This window comes from Aptenodytes forsteri, unplaced genomic scaffold, assembly GCF_000699145.1.
Source record: "Aptenodytes forsteri isolate BGI_AS27 unplaced genomic scaffold, ASM69914v1 Scaffold159, whole genome shotgun sequence".
In the NCBI taxonomy this organism is placed as follows: domain Eukaryota; kingdom Metazoa; phylum Chordata; class Aves; order Sphenisciformes; family Spheniscidae; genus Aptenodytes; species Aptenodytes forsteri.
In genome coordinates, this window is record NW_008794747.1 from 934,972 (window position 1) to 952,604 (window position 17,633).

The 17,633-nt window shown below is 40.4% G+C and overlaps 2 protein-coding genes across 2 annotated transcripts; one reads left to right on the plus strand and one right to left on the minus strand.

Moving 5' to 3' along the window:
• Nucleotides 1-149: 149 nt before the first annotated feature.
• On the plus strand, nt 150-6,684 carry AURKA (aurora kinase A). Its single transcript, XM_009274053.1, has 8 exons — nt 150-203; nt 1,324-1,606; nt 2,200-2,278; nt 2,982-3,173; nt 3,850-3,988; nt 4,377-4,525; nt 5,161-5,335; nt 5,978-6,684. The coding sequence occupies exons 1-8, from the start codon at nt 150-152 to the stop codon at nt 6,161-6,163; spliced, it is 1,257 nt and encodes a 418-aa protein (XP_009272328.1). The 3' UTR covers nt 6,164-6,684.
• A 3,040-nt stretch (nt 6,685-9,724) lies between these two features.
• FAM210B (family with sequence similarity 210 member B) lies at nt 9,725-15,724 on the minus strand. Its single transcript, XM_009274078.2, has 4 exons — nt 15,577-15,724; nt 12,833-12,885; nt 12,156-12,328; nt 9,725-10,681 (listed from the first exon to the last, which is right to left on the minus strand). Exons 1-4 carry the CDS (start codon nt 15,722-15,724, stop codon nt 10,465-10,467), a joined length of 591 nt encoding a protein of 196 aa, XP_009272353.1. The 3' UTR covers nt 9,725-10,464.
• Between the last annotated feature and the right edge of the window lie 1,909 nt (nt 15,725-17,633).

The window sequence follows — 17,633 nt, forward strand, 5'->3', positions numbered from 1 at the left end:
CCGGCCCTGCCTCGGGGCCTCCCGGCGTTCGAAGGGGCGCACGTCTGTGAAGAAGAGCTCCGAGGCGAGGTGTTTTCTGTGGAAGTGACCCCTCTTCTCTACGTCTCATCCGTAGGCTAAGCTATATGCGGCTCTTCTCCTCGGGCACTATGGACAAGAATGCGAAAGAGAACCGTTCTGGATACCCTAGTCGTGCTATGAAAGTAGGTGACTTACTAGGTCGGTGGGTGTATTATTCCTGATCACACAATAGCTACAGGCTTCAAATTGTCTGTGGTAATTATTGTTAACTGTGCTAAGTAACAAAAAGGGGGAAAATTGTCTTGAACCGAAGCTTTCTGTGCACAGGAAACAATTGCTGACTTCATCTTTCAATAGCCTTCTCCTGAAGAGAACTGTGTCTGAGGCTTACTTCTTTTAATTGTTGATATTGTATTTAATACTTGAATTGGAAAATCCTCCTAATATTTTAATTATAATCTAAGATCATTTAAAGAGAGTGCAAATGTGTGTTGGCAACTTATCCCAGATATGGCTTCCAAAAGCAAGTGTTGTGTTAATGTCACTATTCTTATGCCCGTGCAGGAGTACTCAAGATCGCCCTGACTACATATTTTTGTATATAGAAACATAGACAGTTTCTCATTATTTTAACTTAAAAACAAAGAGGTCTTGTTAAGGTTTCGGAATAGCATAAGCAAAACTTTTTAATCGAGCTGTTGATACGTTATTTTCAGTGAATGGAACCAGAAGACTAAATAACATCTAGGGGAAGAAAGAAATACAAATTGTTGCATTAGAAGGCAAAAAAAAAAGTGAGAAGCCTAATCATTAGCATATGAACTTAATTGTAGGCAAACTATCCTAAAACAAATAAGAATTTCTTAAATATAAGCCTAAACTACCTTCCCTTACTGGAAGCAAAAGATTAACAGTAGGTAGCTGAACCTTACTAAATAAACTTGCTTTGTTCTGCTGAACTCCTGTTGCAGCGCAAGGTGTATCAGGATGAAGAGCATTAAAGGGAGCAATGTATGTTTTTATAGTAAGGATCTGCTGTCTTACCACCTTTGGCTGATATTCTTCAGATGTGTGTGGAAAAGTTCTTCTGCTAGCTATAAATAAGCATGCTGTTGACAAGAAGTAGTCACCAGGTTTCTACAATGTAGAAATTCAAGAGTGTTTTCATTCTTAAAACATAATATCAGAATACCTTAACATTTCCTGTTAATGTGCTTTGTGTTTTTTCTGCTCTACTGAATGGGGCCATAAAGGTTACAGTATGCTATTCTACAATTAATATATAATTTTTTCTTTTTGCAGATTGCTAATCCCATTGGGGATGGCCCGAAACGTGTCCCTGTGTCTCAGCATTCTGCCCAGAGCCGGTTACTGAACAGTGGAGTTCAAGCACAACGTGTTCTGTGTCCTTCAAACTTTGCCCAGCGAGTTCCTGTGCAATCACAAAAATCTGTACTGTCAAACCAAAAACTGTCTAATAACCAGACAACGCAGCAGCCCCGACCAAATTTTCTGGTCCAACTGACTGCTAGGCCTCAGGTTCCAAGCAAGAGCAATGAAAAACCTCAACAGGCTCCAGTACCTGGTAATTCTGAAGATCACGTACACGTATTTATACAGTTGTGACGCTTGGGATGCTTCTGTTCTATGAAGCAGAGTGCAATGCAGAAAACTTAAAGCTGATGATGATGTGAAACAGTCCTGTAGAGAAGTATGTGGTTGTGCCCAGAAACAGAATAGCAGCACATACTGCAGCTTAGATGTTACTGCGCTACCCTTGTTGCCAGGATTACTCATTTAGAGCCAATATGGGTGTTGAAAAATTTCCAGATGCTCACTGGTCAGCTATGAACTAATGTAATTGGCATTCACACATCACAGTTTTTTCCAGTATTCAAGTTAATCTCCTATACACAATAATAGTGTATTCTTTGGGGGGGGGGGGAGCTTAGTGGGGTTTTCTTGATTTTAAGAAAGCTTTTAAAATTACACTTTGATAGCACTAATAACTGCTATACTGCTTTGCCAATAGTAAGCTACACTAGGTTTAAAATGTCATTGAATGTATTCTAAGAACTGTTGCAGATTCTGCACGAAGGTTAGATTTGCTCCCATGTGAATGTTTCTATTGTGTTCATGAGTCTGGTTCATAAAGCTGATCTACTTCTCTATATGTAGCAAAAAATTCTGAAGCAGAAAGCACCTCTAAACAGAAAAATGAAGAGACTACTAAAAAGAAAAATGAAGAGACTAAAAAGTAAGTTGCATGCCTAAATTGTTTTAGCTAACTGAGTCCTGTTGGATTAGGCTTGTTTTTAACTTCTAGGACTTTATGCTGCAACTAAGTTGCAGCTAAGCTGAAGGCTACTTGAGCCCCTCGGTTGTGGAGATGAGTGGCCCTACACTTCAGAGACAACATATGAAACTCTAGGCAAGTTTACTTCGACCTGATAATTCTCAGGAACAAGGACTTCCTGTAATCTAAAAACTTCTGGATAAATGAGTAATAGCTCTTCCCACGAGAGAACACTGATAGCCACTGCTCCAATCACAAGATGTACATGTGAAAACAAAGCCTCCTTCATATGTGTGAGAGGCCGGAGGATGAAGTTCGGTTTGTAGTATGGTTACCTTAAACAGTGCAGTTCTGACATGCGCTAGTAAGTACATCCGTATTAAGTGTATTGAAATGAGCCTGGCCTGGTATACAGAGTTTTTGCTTTGTAGTAGTGTGGTTGATGTTAGTATCTCTGTGCATAAGTTTTAGGAAGGAAGAGACTAGCTTTCAGAACTTTCTTTTGAAAAGTCTCAATTCTATCCTCTTGGTGTTGTTCTCTTAAAGACTAAAATCTAGCTCAGATCACTTAAGTGTCTGTTGAACAGGAACATTATTGATTGTAAATCTGGGAGTCAAAGCCCACACAAGTATTGAGCTTTTGTAACTATCTTTCCTCTTGCAGACGGCAGTGGTCTCTTGATGATTTTGAAATTGGTCGTCCTCTGGGGAAAGGAAAATTTGGAAATGTGTACCTGGCACGTGAAAAGCAGAGTAAATTTATTCTTGCACTGAAAGTGCTCTTTAAAACGCAACTGGAGGAAGCTGGTGTAGAACATCAACTACGAAGAGAAGTTGAAATACAGTCTCATCTTAGGTAAAGTTTAGTGACCAGTTACACTCTGTTTTGTTTGTGTTCAAATAAACAAAGTAACCTTGTTTATGATAACATACCCTCTTGAAGAAAAGAGAAGTTTCTTTTTAAACATGTGACACCTTGAAATTGCTAGTTGGGATTCTTGTCTTTCTGCACCAAGATTTACCTTTGTCTAGCTTGCAATGAAGTAACCTCTGGTAACAAATCTTCTATTACCAAAAAAACCCAAACCCTTGTCTGTGGGTAACTGCAATGTCTCAAGAGTACGAGCTTGTTTCTGGTATTCTGTTTCCTGGAAAATAAGCCCAACTTGCTGAAGAAATCAGTTGTTTCACAGAAAGTTTTTCAAGTGTTTAAGCTTAAATTCCAAAACCCATAGGAATTGGCACCTTCAATGATAATCCACTCTTCCAACTGCTGTAGAAAGGTATGTTCAAGAAGATATGAATTAGCCAAAGTCTTGGCTAGCTGCTTGCTAGTAGGGAGTCTAAGCTGCTGCTTTGATAAATACCATCCATCTGCTATGAAGCTCTCCTAATGGGTATGTTGTAAGCTGAAGGAACGCTTACAAGATGTTGAAGTTCCTATGCTTGCTTGAAAAGGGGAAGGCAGGAAAGGGAAATTAAAGTTACATGGACAAATACCTTGTTCAGAAGAAAACTTAATCTTTTTGCAGGCACCCCAACATTCTCAGATTATATGGCTACTTCCACGATGTTACAAGAGTCTACCTTATTCTAGAGTATGCACCTCGTGGAGAAGTCTACAAAGAACTTCAGAAGCTTACCAAGTTTGATGAGCAAAGAACTGCTACTGTAGGTTGTTCTAGCTTCTTATACATTACTTGGTCTTCATACCTGGAATATCTGCAGCATAAAGCTAGCTCTTCAGATAGAAGTTCTGTATTCTGTTGTGTGAAACTGAGACTCCTTAGATGCTAGTTTGCTTGTGCACTTGTAAGGAGGAATAAGTTGGGAAGACAAATTACTGCACAGCACTAATATAACAATGTTCAGCATTGCTTAATATTGCAAGTGCTTGGTCACTTCAGGCAGAGCCTGTATTGCCAGACTTCAGGGGTTTAAGGAATAATTGCTCTAACTTAAACTACTAATTATGCCTAGGAAAGGCTACACTGTAGCCAGATTAGTTAAAGTGACAATGTCTTTATACTTTAAAGATTTATTCTTTTTCTAAATACAGTACATCACAGAACTAGCAGATGCGCTGTCATACTGTCATTCAAAGAATGTGATTCACCGAGACATCAAGCCAGAAAACTTGCTGCTTGGCTCAAATGGAGAATTAAAAATTGCTGACTTTGGATGGTCTGTGCATGCTCCATCTTCTAGGTGAGAATGCAATATATATTTATGCAGTGAAATACTTCTGTAGTGAAAATGTTAGCTTTCTTGTCACACTTAGAGTTGTGGAATGGAGGTAAATGTCAACTTCCTAAAATACTGGGAAAAAAAACCTTTAAGAACTGGGCCACTGCAGCAAAGGTCTTACTAGTCAACTGGTGTAGTAGAGAGGGAATGTTGTTATCCTGTTTTTTTCAACTTGCATAGTTCAAAACTTGCTGAACCCGAAACAAGTGAAGAAGGTTGGTGTACTGTTGTAGGGTTATAGCGGTCCCTGAGATGACAGACCAGTGCTTGTGTTCAAACATCACACTAGCAACATACTTAAGACATTTCCTTAATTAGTCTGCATTGCACCTGATGAAGTTAGACTACATTTGATCTAGCAAATGGGATGGAGAAAAGGAAGGATAAGACTGAATGCAGTGACTGAGATGCTTTAAAGCAAAAGTAGAAAACTTACTGCTGGAACTTCTTTACCAGGTATTCTGGCGGTGCCAAGTCTATCCAGGGTAGACTGCACTGAGGTACAGATGATTGCCAGCATTAGCTTCTATCTGGCTCTTGAAGTGGGTCTTATAATTGCCATAATCAGTAAGTAATCAACTTAGACTTTTCTTCAGGAGAACAACTCTCTGTGGAACACTTGACTACCTGCCTCCTGAAATGATTGAGGGAAGAACACATGATGAAAAGGTGGATATTTGGAGCCTGGGAGTTCTGTGCTATGAATTCCTTGTAGGGAAACCACCTTTTGAAGCAGAAACATACCAGGAAACCTACAGAGCTATTTCCAGGGTATGTGCCAACACTTATCTGGACTAGCTGAATTGTGCTGCCTTTCGGTTCTGTTGTCTTATTGAAGCTTAACAAATGGTCATCTTGAAGAAGGGCATGTATTATAACTAAACTGTAGCAAGACATAATGATATGCATAAAACTAGATCCCTAAAGCTGTCTTCAGTCATTCAGTAGAATGACTATAAGAGACCTTAAGATACATTGCCTTACTTCCTTGGTTCTACTCTGTTTCTGCCTGCATCTGAACTTCTACCTCTTTCATAAAGCAACTAATCTTCTCCATATCTTTCCTTTTCTAATTTAAAAAATGAATATTTAACATTCAAGGTGTTACTAAAAATACATAAGCTTAACTTTTCCTGTTGTATACCCTAGAAAGGTTCCAGCAAACTAATCTTGTTTGAAGTACATTGAAAAATGCACTAGCTTAACTTCCACAAGCAGTGAGAACCTTGTTTTCTTCAGGATTGTGATAAAATTACTTAATCTCATCTCAATAGGCATAAGGTACATAGCCCACAAGGCTGACACAGCTCTCCTTTCTAGATCTACCTTGGAGGGTAGAGCCCTTTTGTCTTTCTAGTTCGGTTATTGCCAAAGAACTTTTGCGTCATCTTTAGTGTCCTTCCTCTTCCTTAGGTGGAATTCAAGTTTCCTCCATTTGTAACAGAAGGTGCGAGGGATTTAATTTCAAAGCTTCTGAAGCATAACCCATTCCATCGACTGCCCCTGAAGGAAGTGCTGCTTCATCCCTGGATTACAGCAAACTCTACAAAGATGCCCAACAGCAGAAAGAGTGATGTTGCTGCCCCACCCAGAACATAGTCTTAGCAGGAGTAACCTCATGGGATCAACAAGAGGAGTCTTGTACTGTGACTACTGTAATGCTTACAATAGGAAAAGCAGGTCTTGGAATCTAATGGCGATTGGAATGCAAATCTTTGGCTTGGCCATCTTAAACTCTAATTGCAATGTAAAATTATTTGACTTTTAGCTGGAGGCTGTGGAATACTTAATATACTTGAAATCGTTACATGTGTGCCAGGTTTGTTGGTGTAAGTATTAAGCTGTTCAAGGCTCTTATGGTGTGGTCTGTCCTGGTAATGGCTCATTGTTCCAACAACAAGAGGAAGTTGTCGTTCTAGCTTATTGAACAGTGCAATATCCCGGAGATACCTGCCTCCTAACTTACTGGGCTGCTAAGAGTATCATAACTGTGGTGTAATCTGAAACTGAGCGAGGTGAATGCATTTCTCTACATGTCCTAAAAATGTGTGCATTGTTTGTCTCTATTTTGTCTTAAATGTGAGCACTCAACTTTTTAAATAAAGACTTGTTATATACTGCCACCAGCATGGTAAGATTCCTTATGGCATTTACCACTTCCACTGGCTGTCTCTTAACCACTTGTCTTTACCATCAGTACAGCTTGACTCCTCGCCTATGATCACAAAATAAGTTTACTTCCCACCTCTGTCAAAAAGGAAGCTGGCGTAAAGTTCTTGCTCAAAGTGCTGGTACTGCAAAGTAGATGTGGTCACTTACTATTCTACAATCACAACACAGGATTATAAGTGAAGTACCAAATGTGTTGCTACTTACCTTGTGGGTTTTCTACAACCATTGAAACCTTGGCCTGCTTCTTCCTTTTGTTTAAATAAATACAGTTATTCAAAGACAACAGGGTCTGAAAGAACTTCTAAGAGAAAGGTCTGGAAAGTATTGTTATCAAATGGGATATGTAACAGGAACTAATGTTAACATCTGGTGTTGTAAGATGTTATTCCCCAAAATGTGGCAAGGGTCAGACCACTCACCAAGAGAACATACAAACCAACTATTTTCCAGTAAAACACTTCAAGCAAACTAAGAGAAAGCAATTTATTGTTTCCTATTTTACAAACCATTTTAAAAAATAATCCTCTTACAAGCAAGGATTCTAAATTCAAAATATATTCTCAAATTAATATATACTTTGCAAAAAACTTCATCTAAACAAATTGCCAGTAGTTTATACAACCATATTTATCTTAATAGGTTTTCTGCATTCTGGTCATAATTCAATGAAGCTCTGTTTCTTTACTTTAAGAAAATCTAGTTAGTGCTGGTGACTTTTAATAACTTTTAGGTGCATTTGCTTTAAATGATTCCTGCTTTACTGAAAGATTTTTTTTTTTTTAAAGAAAAAGCTTGAATATTCCTTTTCTATCAACTTTAGGACAAAACATACTTCTCAGAAATGACTGATTAAATGAAGAAAACAAGGATGCCTCGTGATTATTCTGGAATTCTTTTATCCTTGGTAACGGAACATTGCCTTAAATTGATAGAAAGAGAGAGGGCATGTGGGAAAAAAAAAACCCCAAACAGAAAAGCTTCTGTGAACAGGAAAAAAGCCCAAGTAAAACTTACTCTTAAGAAAGACTGCCCAAATTTAAGAGACTCTAGCTGTTTTAGAATGTAGTAGGTTATAGAAAGATGCAGTAGTATTGGTTGCATGTTGTCATACTGTAGTAATCCTTCAACTGCTGTGTAGATACTGCAGTTTTTAACCATCAAACACTCAGCAATAAGCTTCCATCTACGTAACAGGTATAATAATCACATGGATTAGGCAAGGGTAAAGGCAGAGCTTTCTTGAGGGACAAGCTGATTTGAAACTTACGCTCTAATTAGAGCTGGCTCAGACAGCAGCAAGCTGAAGCTAGTACCCTGGACTAGCTGCCAGCTTCAGCAGCCATACTGCAAAGCAGGCATGAAAGAGGAAAAATCCACTTTTTTTTTTGAATAAGCAGTTAGTCAAAATGAACTTGACAGCCATTCCTCCTGCACACATGGGTATGTGAAGCAGCAGAGCATTGGTTCCATGTTTAACAAGCAAGCCAAGCGGCTGTGCGTAACAAGCTCTGTTAGTGACACAGCTTACAGCTCCCATGGAAGCAGGCCACCCTGCAAGGCTGAATCTCACTATGTCCTGCTCCTAAGGCTGGTATTTTGAGCAGTGTTTAACTATGTAATGCATCTTTACATATGCCGTGTGTGGCTATGCTTGTGTTATACATCAAGCCTCTAGCATGTGTACCTGCTCACTGCTGCAACTGTTTCCATCTTAAGACACTAAACCCTCATTTAGGCTAACAGCACAGCACCACTGAGACCAAGCCCTTGTCAAGGGGTTCATTGTTTTCAGGTGGCAGTCTCTAGTATCAGCTTGCTTCCACAGGGCAGAGGAAGTAACTACATCTCTTCCAGTTTTCCCTGTCTTAGAGAAAACCTCTGATTAACCAAGGGGTAGCAATAATATAGAGGTACAAGGATATATGTGGCTGTGACTCGTCTTCCTAGAGCACAAACTCTGCTTGCTCACTTGTGAGCCTGAGGATCCTCAGAGCATCCAACCAGCCTATGGGTTGGACTTTCTGAGTGGAAAGGAGTTAGGGTGCAATTCAGTGTTATGGCTGAGTGGAGTTAATAGGTTGCTCGTAATAAGAAGAAATTACTTGCTCCTCCTTCCCTCCCTTAGCCAACTCTCATCCTAACCCCATGATTTCTTCCTCTCAATTCACTAAACTTCAGCAAAAAAAAAAATTACTCTGATCACCAGGGTAATAATTTCCTGCTATTTTACTTCAATCGGATTCCTGTATGAACAGATCTATGTCAGAGCCACCTTGGGGCAAGTAAGTGTAAACACAAAGACAGAGAAGGACAATGTAAAAAGAGCAGCCCTGGAAGGAGGAACAGGTCCAAAAGACTGATAGATCTGGCTTGAGTTATCTCACAGAAGCACAGTCCTCAGTCTGAAACCCAGGTTTACCACAGAACGTTACACTGACTGCATAGCTTTGGGATCCAGTCTTTAGGTTAACTGAAAGGTGGTATGTGAATATATGCATGTGCAACTACATTCTAATAGGAATAGCGTCCAAATAAGTAAATGAAAAGCACCTCTAATGCTTTTCATGTCAGCAGTCTGTCAGACAAAAGCACAGGAATTGCTCTTGAGAAGCTATGAATTGTGATGTCTGGACTTCAGGTGCAGATTTGAGTTTCATCCACAGGAGCAGAAAGCTGCTAGGGTTAGTTTTCGGATAAAAATGTGTCTCCCGTACAAGACCAGATCTCAACACATTAAAAACCCACAGATACCTTGCCTCTGAATTGATGATCTTTGGAATACGTTCACATAGGAGGTAATTCTGGTTACACTGATTTCAGTAGACTCAGGATTCCTTCTGAGTTTTTAGGCATAAATTTTTTTTTTTTTAAAAAAAAAAAGGACTATAGTAAGGCCAGTTCCTAGCCTATAAATAAAGCACATTTTCAAACAATAAAATCTTGAAACATGGAAGCACCACAAAGAAGCTGTAGTTTCAGAACAGTTTTTTTTTTTAAAAAAGGACTTTAGTAAGGCCAGTTCCTAGCCTATAAATAAAGCACATTTTCAAACAATAAAATCTTGAAACATGGAAGCACCACAAAGAAGCTGTAGTTTCAGAACAGTGCATCACCTATTCTGGCTAAAAAAATTATCACTGTGCAATAATTAAGTATACAGGTACTCTCACTTAAGTTAGTTCAGCAAGTGTGTTGTATTGCAAGACTGGGGTCATAATATATGCTTTTTATAACGAAACACCCACCTACCACCTTAGATTCCAATATATACACTTACCAAAAGAACTATTCATATAGTAGGATATTGTTTATTCCACAGACTATTAGGAAGAGAATCTTACTCTGTTTCCCAACTACACAGTAATAAACTGATGCTGCCACTCTATTTTGACAAGAAAAAAAATTAAGACCCAAAAAGCTACATTATAAAGACCCAGAACTGTGTGTTCTAAAGAGACTGCTCATTGTCAAGCATTTATATTACCATTTGCAGTGGAAACCAGATACCATTTTAACAGGTTTTTCTGAAGAAGAGGTGGCAAAAGGGAAAGAAGATAAGGACAGCACTTTTCACAGTGTAACATTTACCTGAAAGAACAAGTAAGAAATGCAAGACGAGGTCAGCATTAACATGCATCCAAGTAAGTCTTTTAAAGAAATTTAGCAATCTGAAAAGGTACATGGATATAGAGCATTTAAAAAACAGAGTAAAAACCAGTAAGAAATCGTCATGGATTTGGGGCAGGAGGTTTGAAGAAACCAATCTTCCGGCAGTATCGGACAATAAATGGCACAGAAACTATAGTAATGCTGATTCGTACTGGAGCAAACAATTTGTGAATAGCATATGCCAACACAAATGTGCTTGTACCAGCAGCCATTTTAGATTGCAACGATGATTCACTGAAACCAAGTTTGAAGAGAACTGCAGTCATATCCACACCACTGGGGAAAAAGAAAACAAGTTTTTTTAGTTTATTTTAAGCTTGCATGCTAAAGAATATAAATTAAAATTGCTATTTTTTCAGGGCATTTAACATGGCACACTTCCAACTCTGGAATTTATGTTTAAATCTAGATGTTGTTAAATAAAAAAAACAATGAATTATTTCAGTAGTAACAGCTCAAATTACTTCTGTAGCAACAACACATGCAATATTTTCAGATGCACATTTTTTTTTCTGAAATTGACAAGTCCCCTGTGAAGTCAAATATGTTCTTAGTTTTACAACTGTATAGCTGCATCATGGGCATGGAGAATATTCAGCCCCATGCTCAACCTTCTGATAAAATAATCTATTTCTCTACTTTTGAATTTTAATAAAATTAGAAATTTGTGAATTTGTGTTGGAAATTCATCTTCCCAAAATTTACAATGAAGTCTATTCTGTGTCTTGATGAAATTTATCACATAAATATAGATAAACCCAAACCAAATAAGGTACCTGTTGTTAGGCTTAGAGTGTTATAACAGAGGAGTACAAAGCTGTTAAAATAATAAGCACCTTATCTAAAATCTAGCAAGTGAAGGAAGTATTACAGATCTCAAATAAGAATTATCCACCAAATCCATTAATATTTTAATTCTTTATAGACACAGCAGCTTTCATCAAGGTTCCTATGTTTGGAGTAATTTTCCAAAAGAAGTTGTTACTGTCACTTTTCCCCCTTCACTTGCCAGTATAGTATCTTGTAACTGGGAGTTAAATCATACCTGAAGGAAAAAAATTTCATTGTCACCCTGTGCCATGATGTAGTAAATGAGAGAAATCAGGCATTTGCATATTCCCTCTGAAGTCAAGAGTAAGTGGCAGGGAATGTTTTGAGAAACAATGTGTTTCCCTATTTCTTCAGTTGAAATACCTCATGCTCAACAGACATATCTATAACTGATGCATTCCCACCAGAAGCCACATACACAATTTCCCACCTGACTCCTATACGGTTATCTAGTATTTTCTTTTTTGATCTAATCCTGTTTTAGCGGCCGTTGCCTTCTGCAGTTTCAACTGCAGAAACTGAGTTCAACACCCAGAAAAATAAATTTATCTCTAAGCTCCAGCACTTTTGTATAGCTCTATCTGTACAGACCATATGACTGTTTGAGAACAAAAGATATCTCTGCAGAACAAAAATAAATTCTCTCATCTGGCTAGTTACTCTGGTGCAGTCACTACTCTGCTGTTTTCACCTGCTCACCATGAACCTATGCAAAAAGACCATGTACATCTTTCTTCTCTCATGCCTGATGGGAGATTAGATCCATTTATGGATCCATCTATACTCAAAATTCAGAAGATTACTGTGTATAGATCAAACAGGCATAGAGTACATGTCTCCTTCCAGAAATAAGGATAATGGTATATTTTTCTCGGCTAAACCATTACCTAGAGGCTACAGACAACTGTACAAACCTCACCTTGACACAGCCAGGTAGAAGATTCCTAGAGATACTAATGAAATTCCAACATGGAATGAAACCCCTACAGCACCATATTCTTTAAAAACTTGTTTCAGTTGCTGGGATTTGTTGAGTTTCCTGTTTTCACCACCGGGATCCGTGGCTGCCTTTTCGGGGGATACACCTGCATCCTAAAAAGAAAACAATTAAAGGTATTTATTAGCATTAAGCACAATATCATATTCTAGTCAGTTGAACCAATCTGACGTAAGGAAAGAAGTGGCTTGCATACAGTGCTGTTCAGAATGCTTTGGGAAAGATAGTAACACACTTTTCCTCTTTCACATCAGGATAGCAGATGCCTGTGGCAGAGCCCATGCAAGCTTCCTGTTCCCAACTATTCATATCAAAGGGATGCACTGAGCTTGGTGCAAGTTCTTACACAATGTAAGTTTCATAATTAAAAAGAGTTATTACAGTCCCAATCTTCCATTTGATCCAAACGTGTGCCAAGGCACACCCAGACAGTTGCCTGAGAGATGAGACTGAGGTGCCAAAGAGATCTTTGCTTACATCCACTGCTCAGCTTTATACAGTGAATTCTTGTAACGTAGCGTCTTGTTCAAGGGCTAAGCAGCTGATGGCACTGGAAGCCTACATGATACCAGACTGATGCTGGCTTACTAACAACTTACTGATAGAAGAGGTCCAACATTTAAGTTCCTATAAATCACCCTCTGTAGATCAGCTGAAAAAAGGAAGAACTGGGAAACTGCTACTGTTGACAGCAACAAGCAATACTGTTGCCACAGTGTAGACAATAGCTACACAGACATGCAGTGTAAAGAGCCTAACTTCACTGAAAATGTTTGTCGTAGTAAAATTTATTGTCAGCTTTTTATCTGGGTAAATTTAAAGTGCAGAACTTCATACTAAAATATACCCCAAAGCAATCTGATAGTGCAATGCAGGCAAAGAAGGGCATATATGCTGCTAGTAATAAGACAGCCCTTGGATACCTCCTCATACTTGCCACAGAAGAAATACGAACTTGAGAAAGAAAATATTTCCACAGAGACTTCAAGATTTTTCTCTAATTAGTAAGCAGTGGTCAGGAAAGATTAGAAGAGTCCTTTCTTTTCAGCTGAATTCAGCAGCAGTCGTGACAGTATGACAGCCAGACTAAAGGCCACTGCTGCCCACAGGACAGGTACAGCTGCTGAGTGCCTGGCACCACTTTGTCCTACTGTGGATCAGTTTCAAGGCACACAAATTAGAAGAAAAACACTTTTGATTAATCCTTGGACTTGGCGAGATTGTAAATTAGGATACAAGACAGGCTCCTCTTACAACACTCATGGTAGGATGAACTCGCTTTAATCAATGATTTTAACTATACCAATCACACCGCCCCCCAAAACAACCTACGTTTGCTGCTGGTTTTCTCTTTTTAATCGTAATTTGTGTTACTTTGTATTTCATTTTAACAGAAAATCATGCTGATCCATAAATATGTATTTAGGGAATTGTGTAGCTCAACTTATTCTGATTCTCATATTTTTAAAATTTTCAACTGTAATGGATAATGTTAGATCTTTTCTTTTTTTGGCTCATGAACCAAAGCAATATTTGAATAGAAACTGAAACTTGACTAAGAAAAAAAAATGTCTGGTAGAAAAAGAAATCTTTTACTGTTTAAACCAAGCAGTTTTAATACTAGAGGGTAAATGAGGAAAAAACATTCAAATATATTTTTTGAAGCAAGCTCATTAAGCAAAAGAATGGATTCATAGTTAGATAATCTAATTACTTTCAGCCACTAGAAGTAATTAGATTCTATACATGGCTGTACTACATGGCTGCTACTTCACCATGTTTTAGAACTCATTCTCTTACTCTTCAATTTTATTATAGGAAAGGGCGGGTGGGGGGAGAGGAGGGAAGAATGCTGTAAAATTTAAATACCGAGTTATTGAATAGAACTAGTTGAATAAACTGAACAAAATAACCTCATAATACCTTCTGCCAAAAGCTGTCCTAACAATTCAGTCAACATCCCATGCTTAGTCAAGAATACTCATTTATTCAACAGTGTGATTTTCCTAAAAGCCAAGCGTGGTTTGAATGGTATTTTAAGATTTAATAGCTTATAGTGAATTTTTCATCCAAACAAAGATGATCATTGACTGTTTAAGGAGCCAAACATGAAGATTTTCTTCAGATAGCTGCCGTGAAAACAGGAGCTTACAATCTACAGAGATACGTAAGCCTCAGAGGAACTCTGGGTCTTACAGCCACGCTTGCAAGATGGATCATAAGGACTGAAAAATAGCTTGTTCTCATCATCCAAGGACATTTCAATTCACTCATGCTCTCAGGCTCATATGCCAGGTAATTTCTGAATGGTATCGAAGCAAGACATTAAAAAAGTACCACTTCAACAGATATTATTTGGACTAGCCAGTACGGTCACGTCCTGAATAATGTACAACTTAGCAAAGAAAGCTACCTATTTTTCATATAATTCTGCTACAATATTTCTGCCAGAAAGCCAATTTTATTCCCATCGTTTAGACAAAGATTCAGCTTCTGGACAAACTAAGGCATGAAAACAAATCTGAAACGTCATGTTATGCTTCGTAATGAGGCTACAGAAATTAACCTGAAAATCAAGCTGTAGAAATTAAACTGTAAATGAGGCTTTATACGGAAAGCTCACATTCACAATCTTGGCGCAAGCAGGTGTAAAGCAGGTCCCTGTCTCCTACAGAAACCCAACATAAACATGATTTAATAATCTACTGCAGTGTAAAAGAAGTTACGCGTAAGGCCTTCATTTGCTTTTCTCCCTGACTCAATTAAAATTTAAAACCAAAACAATGAACGGTGCAAATTCGTATAAATTTTTCCTTCCCATCTCCAAAAAGTGAACCGAATGTTGAAAGCACGGTGAAACACATAATTAACCGGGTGCACGTTCCCGCATCTCTCGGCCAAGGAAGAGGCGCAGGGTCAGGCCGGGGACCTCCCCCCGCAGGCGGGCCGCCAGCGTGCCGCCCGCTGCCGCTTCCAGGGGCTGAAACCCAGGCACTTCTAGAAAACCCTTCCAGCCACCGGCAACACCCGGGCTTCTCTGTGTCTGCCTGAATTACTGAAAACCCCTTTTTTCATTCGTCGCGACTCACCTGAAGTGCTCAAACCCTACAGCCCCCAGGCAATCCCCCCCCCGGAGGCGGTGCAGGCCAGCTGAACCCCTAATCTTGAAAACACCCCCAAAAGCTGGAAAATCACTTCCAGGCCAGGGCAACTTGTGCTTTAATCAAAGCTGCGATCCGCTCCCCACCAAGGCATCTCCCACCTGAGGCGCGCCCTGACGCCGCGCTGCCCCCTCACACAGCGCAGCACCTCAGGAGGAGCCGGCGGGTGATCGCAGCGTTACGAGGGGCAGCGGCGGGCTGAGGCCAGCCCGGGCGAGGCGAGGACCGCAGCCCAACGCCCGCGGGACCGCCGGCGGCCGCCGCGCGCCCAGGCGCCCCAAAAAAAACCGCCGGCGGCCGCAGCGGGCCCAGGCGCACCAGGCGGTACATAGCAACGGCGCAACAGCAGCGCAGCCCCGACTCTGAGCGCCGAGCAGGGGCGGGCGGGAGACCAGACCTGACAAGCCGAGCACCCGCCCCGCCGGGCGGGCTGGCGGTTATTTGAGGGAGGGCGGTTGCAGGCGCAGCTGCCCGCGGAGGGGGAGGCAGCGCTGTGCGCTTTCGGTCTGAGGGAAAAAAGCCTCTAAGGGCGGTGTGTTGCCACTTGGGACGGTGTAAGGCAGTCCCCTGCCTTGTCTTGGCTGGCTAAACGCCCTCCAGCGCCCTTCTGGAGGGAGCAGTAGGAGAGTGACCACAGCAGCTTGTCGGTGTGGCCTTCAGGTAGCTCGCTAAGGGGGGAGAATTGCCTTTTCAGTCCCCTCGGCAGTATTTAGGCCTGTGAGCGTGGAGGGGAGGTGGTGCTGGTCGCTTTTCAGAGTGCTCCCTAAGCCTGCACGTACATTAAAGTGGTTAAAGTGTCATTGCTGCTGCAGGTGTGGTGCATGGGCTCACAGTGCAGGCAGTTTATTTAATTACTGACTTTATCTTGAAGAGCTCTAGTAATTTGCCGAGACTTCATGGTATAGGGCAGAGCGCAAACAGAGAGCATTTTCAGTCCCAAAGGGTTCATAGCATCTCCGAGACCAGAAGAAGCCTTCCAACAAACACTGAGAAGTTCTCGCATTCGTAGCCGTGTTTCTATACTAAAACCACAACAGGAAAAGTAGGAAATAAAAATACCATTGAAGTGTAACATCACTGTGGGAGAATTGCAGATGTTGGGGGGGGGGGGGGATATTCCTGTCCCAGGGCCCTGGGGAGCTCTATTGCAATGAGTAGGGCTTTGATTGATGGGAAAGATCTGTCCACATAGGGTAATTTTCAAGATTGATGCTTAACCATGGTGATTTCCAGACCTTTTGTCATGTTTCAAGCATTCAATGTTAATGCTACTGAACACGGTTTAATATCTGCAAGTTGACCGCCACCCTGCACAATGCCAAGGCTTTTCATAACTGCGGTTGCTGCAGTTTTCTGAAATGGTGGCTCCTTGCCATCACAGACAAGGCTGCCATCACAGACAAGGCTGCTCACTGCGGGGGGAGGGTAAATATTGCATAACTGTATTAATGTCCTGAAACAATGCATCCGAATGCTAAGCTCTGGCAATAAATACTTCTCTCTTCCTAATTACTAAGCCTTTCCTCTTCAAGCACGTCGTTGTTTTTACAGTGATGTAAGCACACAGGGCTGAGTACAATAGGAGAACTGTGTCAGATAAATAGGAGTTTTTCCCTCTGGAAGAGCTTGCAGTTTAGGAGCACGAGCTGGAACTGCACAGGACGACACTGAATGGTACAATGCTGAAACGGCATGGTGGGTGGCTCTTGTTAAGTGCAATGCACCACAGAACAGATGGGTTTCAAGGAGTATCTTGGAGGAAGAGAGGGAGAGAGCTTTGCATGCATTAAAATAAAGTCTGTTCTGGGCATAACAAACAGTACTGCCAGTTCTAGGGTTTTACACTTCCTTTAGTTCTTGCTTCATAAATCTAGTCTCTCTCTGAATGCTTTGTAGAAGAATAGTTTCTCGGAACACAATTTCACGTATTTATTATGTTCACGTATTTATTATGTTTATTACTGTTCCAAAGCGATTTGCTCATGTGTTTTCTATGACTATTTAGACACCAGCACCACCTGAGTAGACAGATGATGTTAACATGGCAGTTAAAACTTGCGATTTGTGTGGCCGTTGGCAGAACAAGACTTTAGACCTAACAAAGAACTGCCTTGAACTCGTATTTACTAGCTGCTAACAGGCTAGATCCCATGGGAGGATGTGACGTTGTATCCACCGGAGTGGGCGCAACAGCAGTTGAATGTGAGGGAGAGATTCACTTTTGGTTACTGAATTTCTC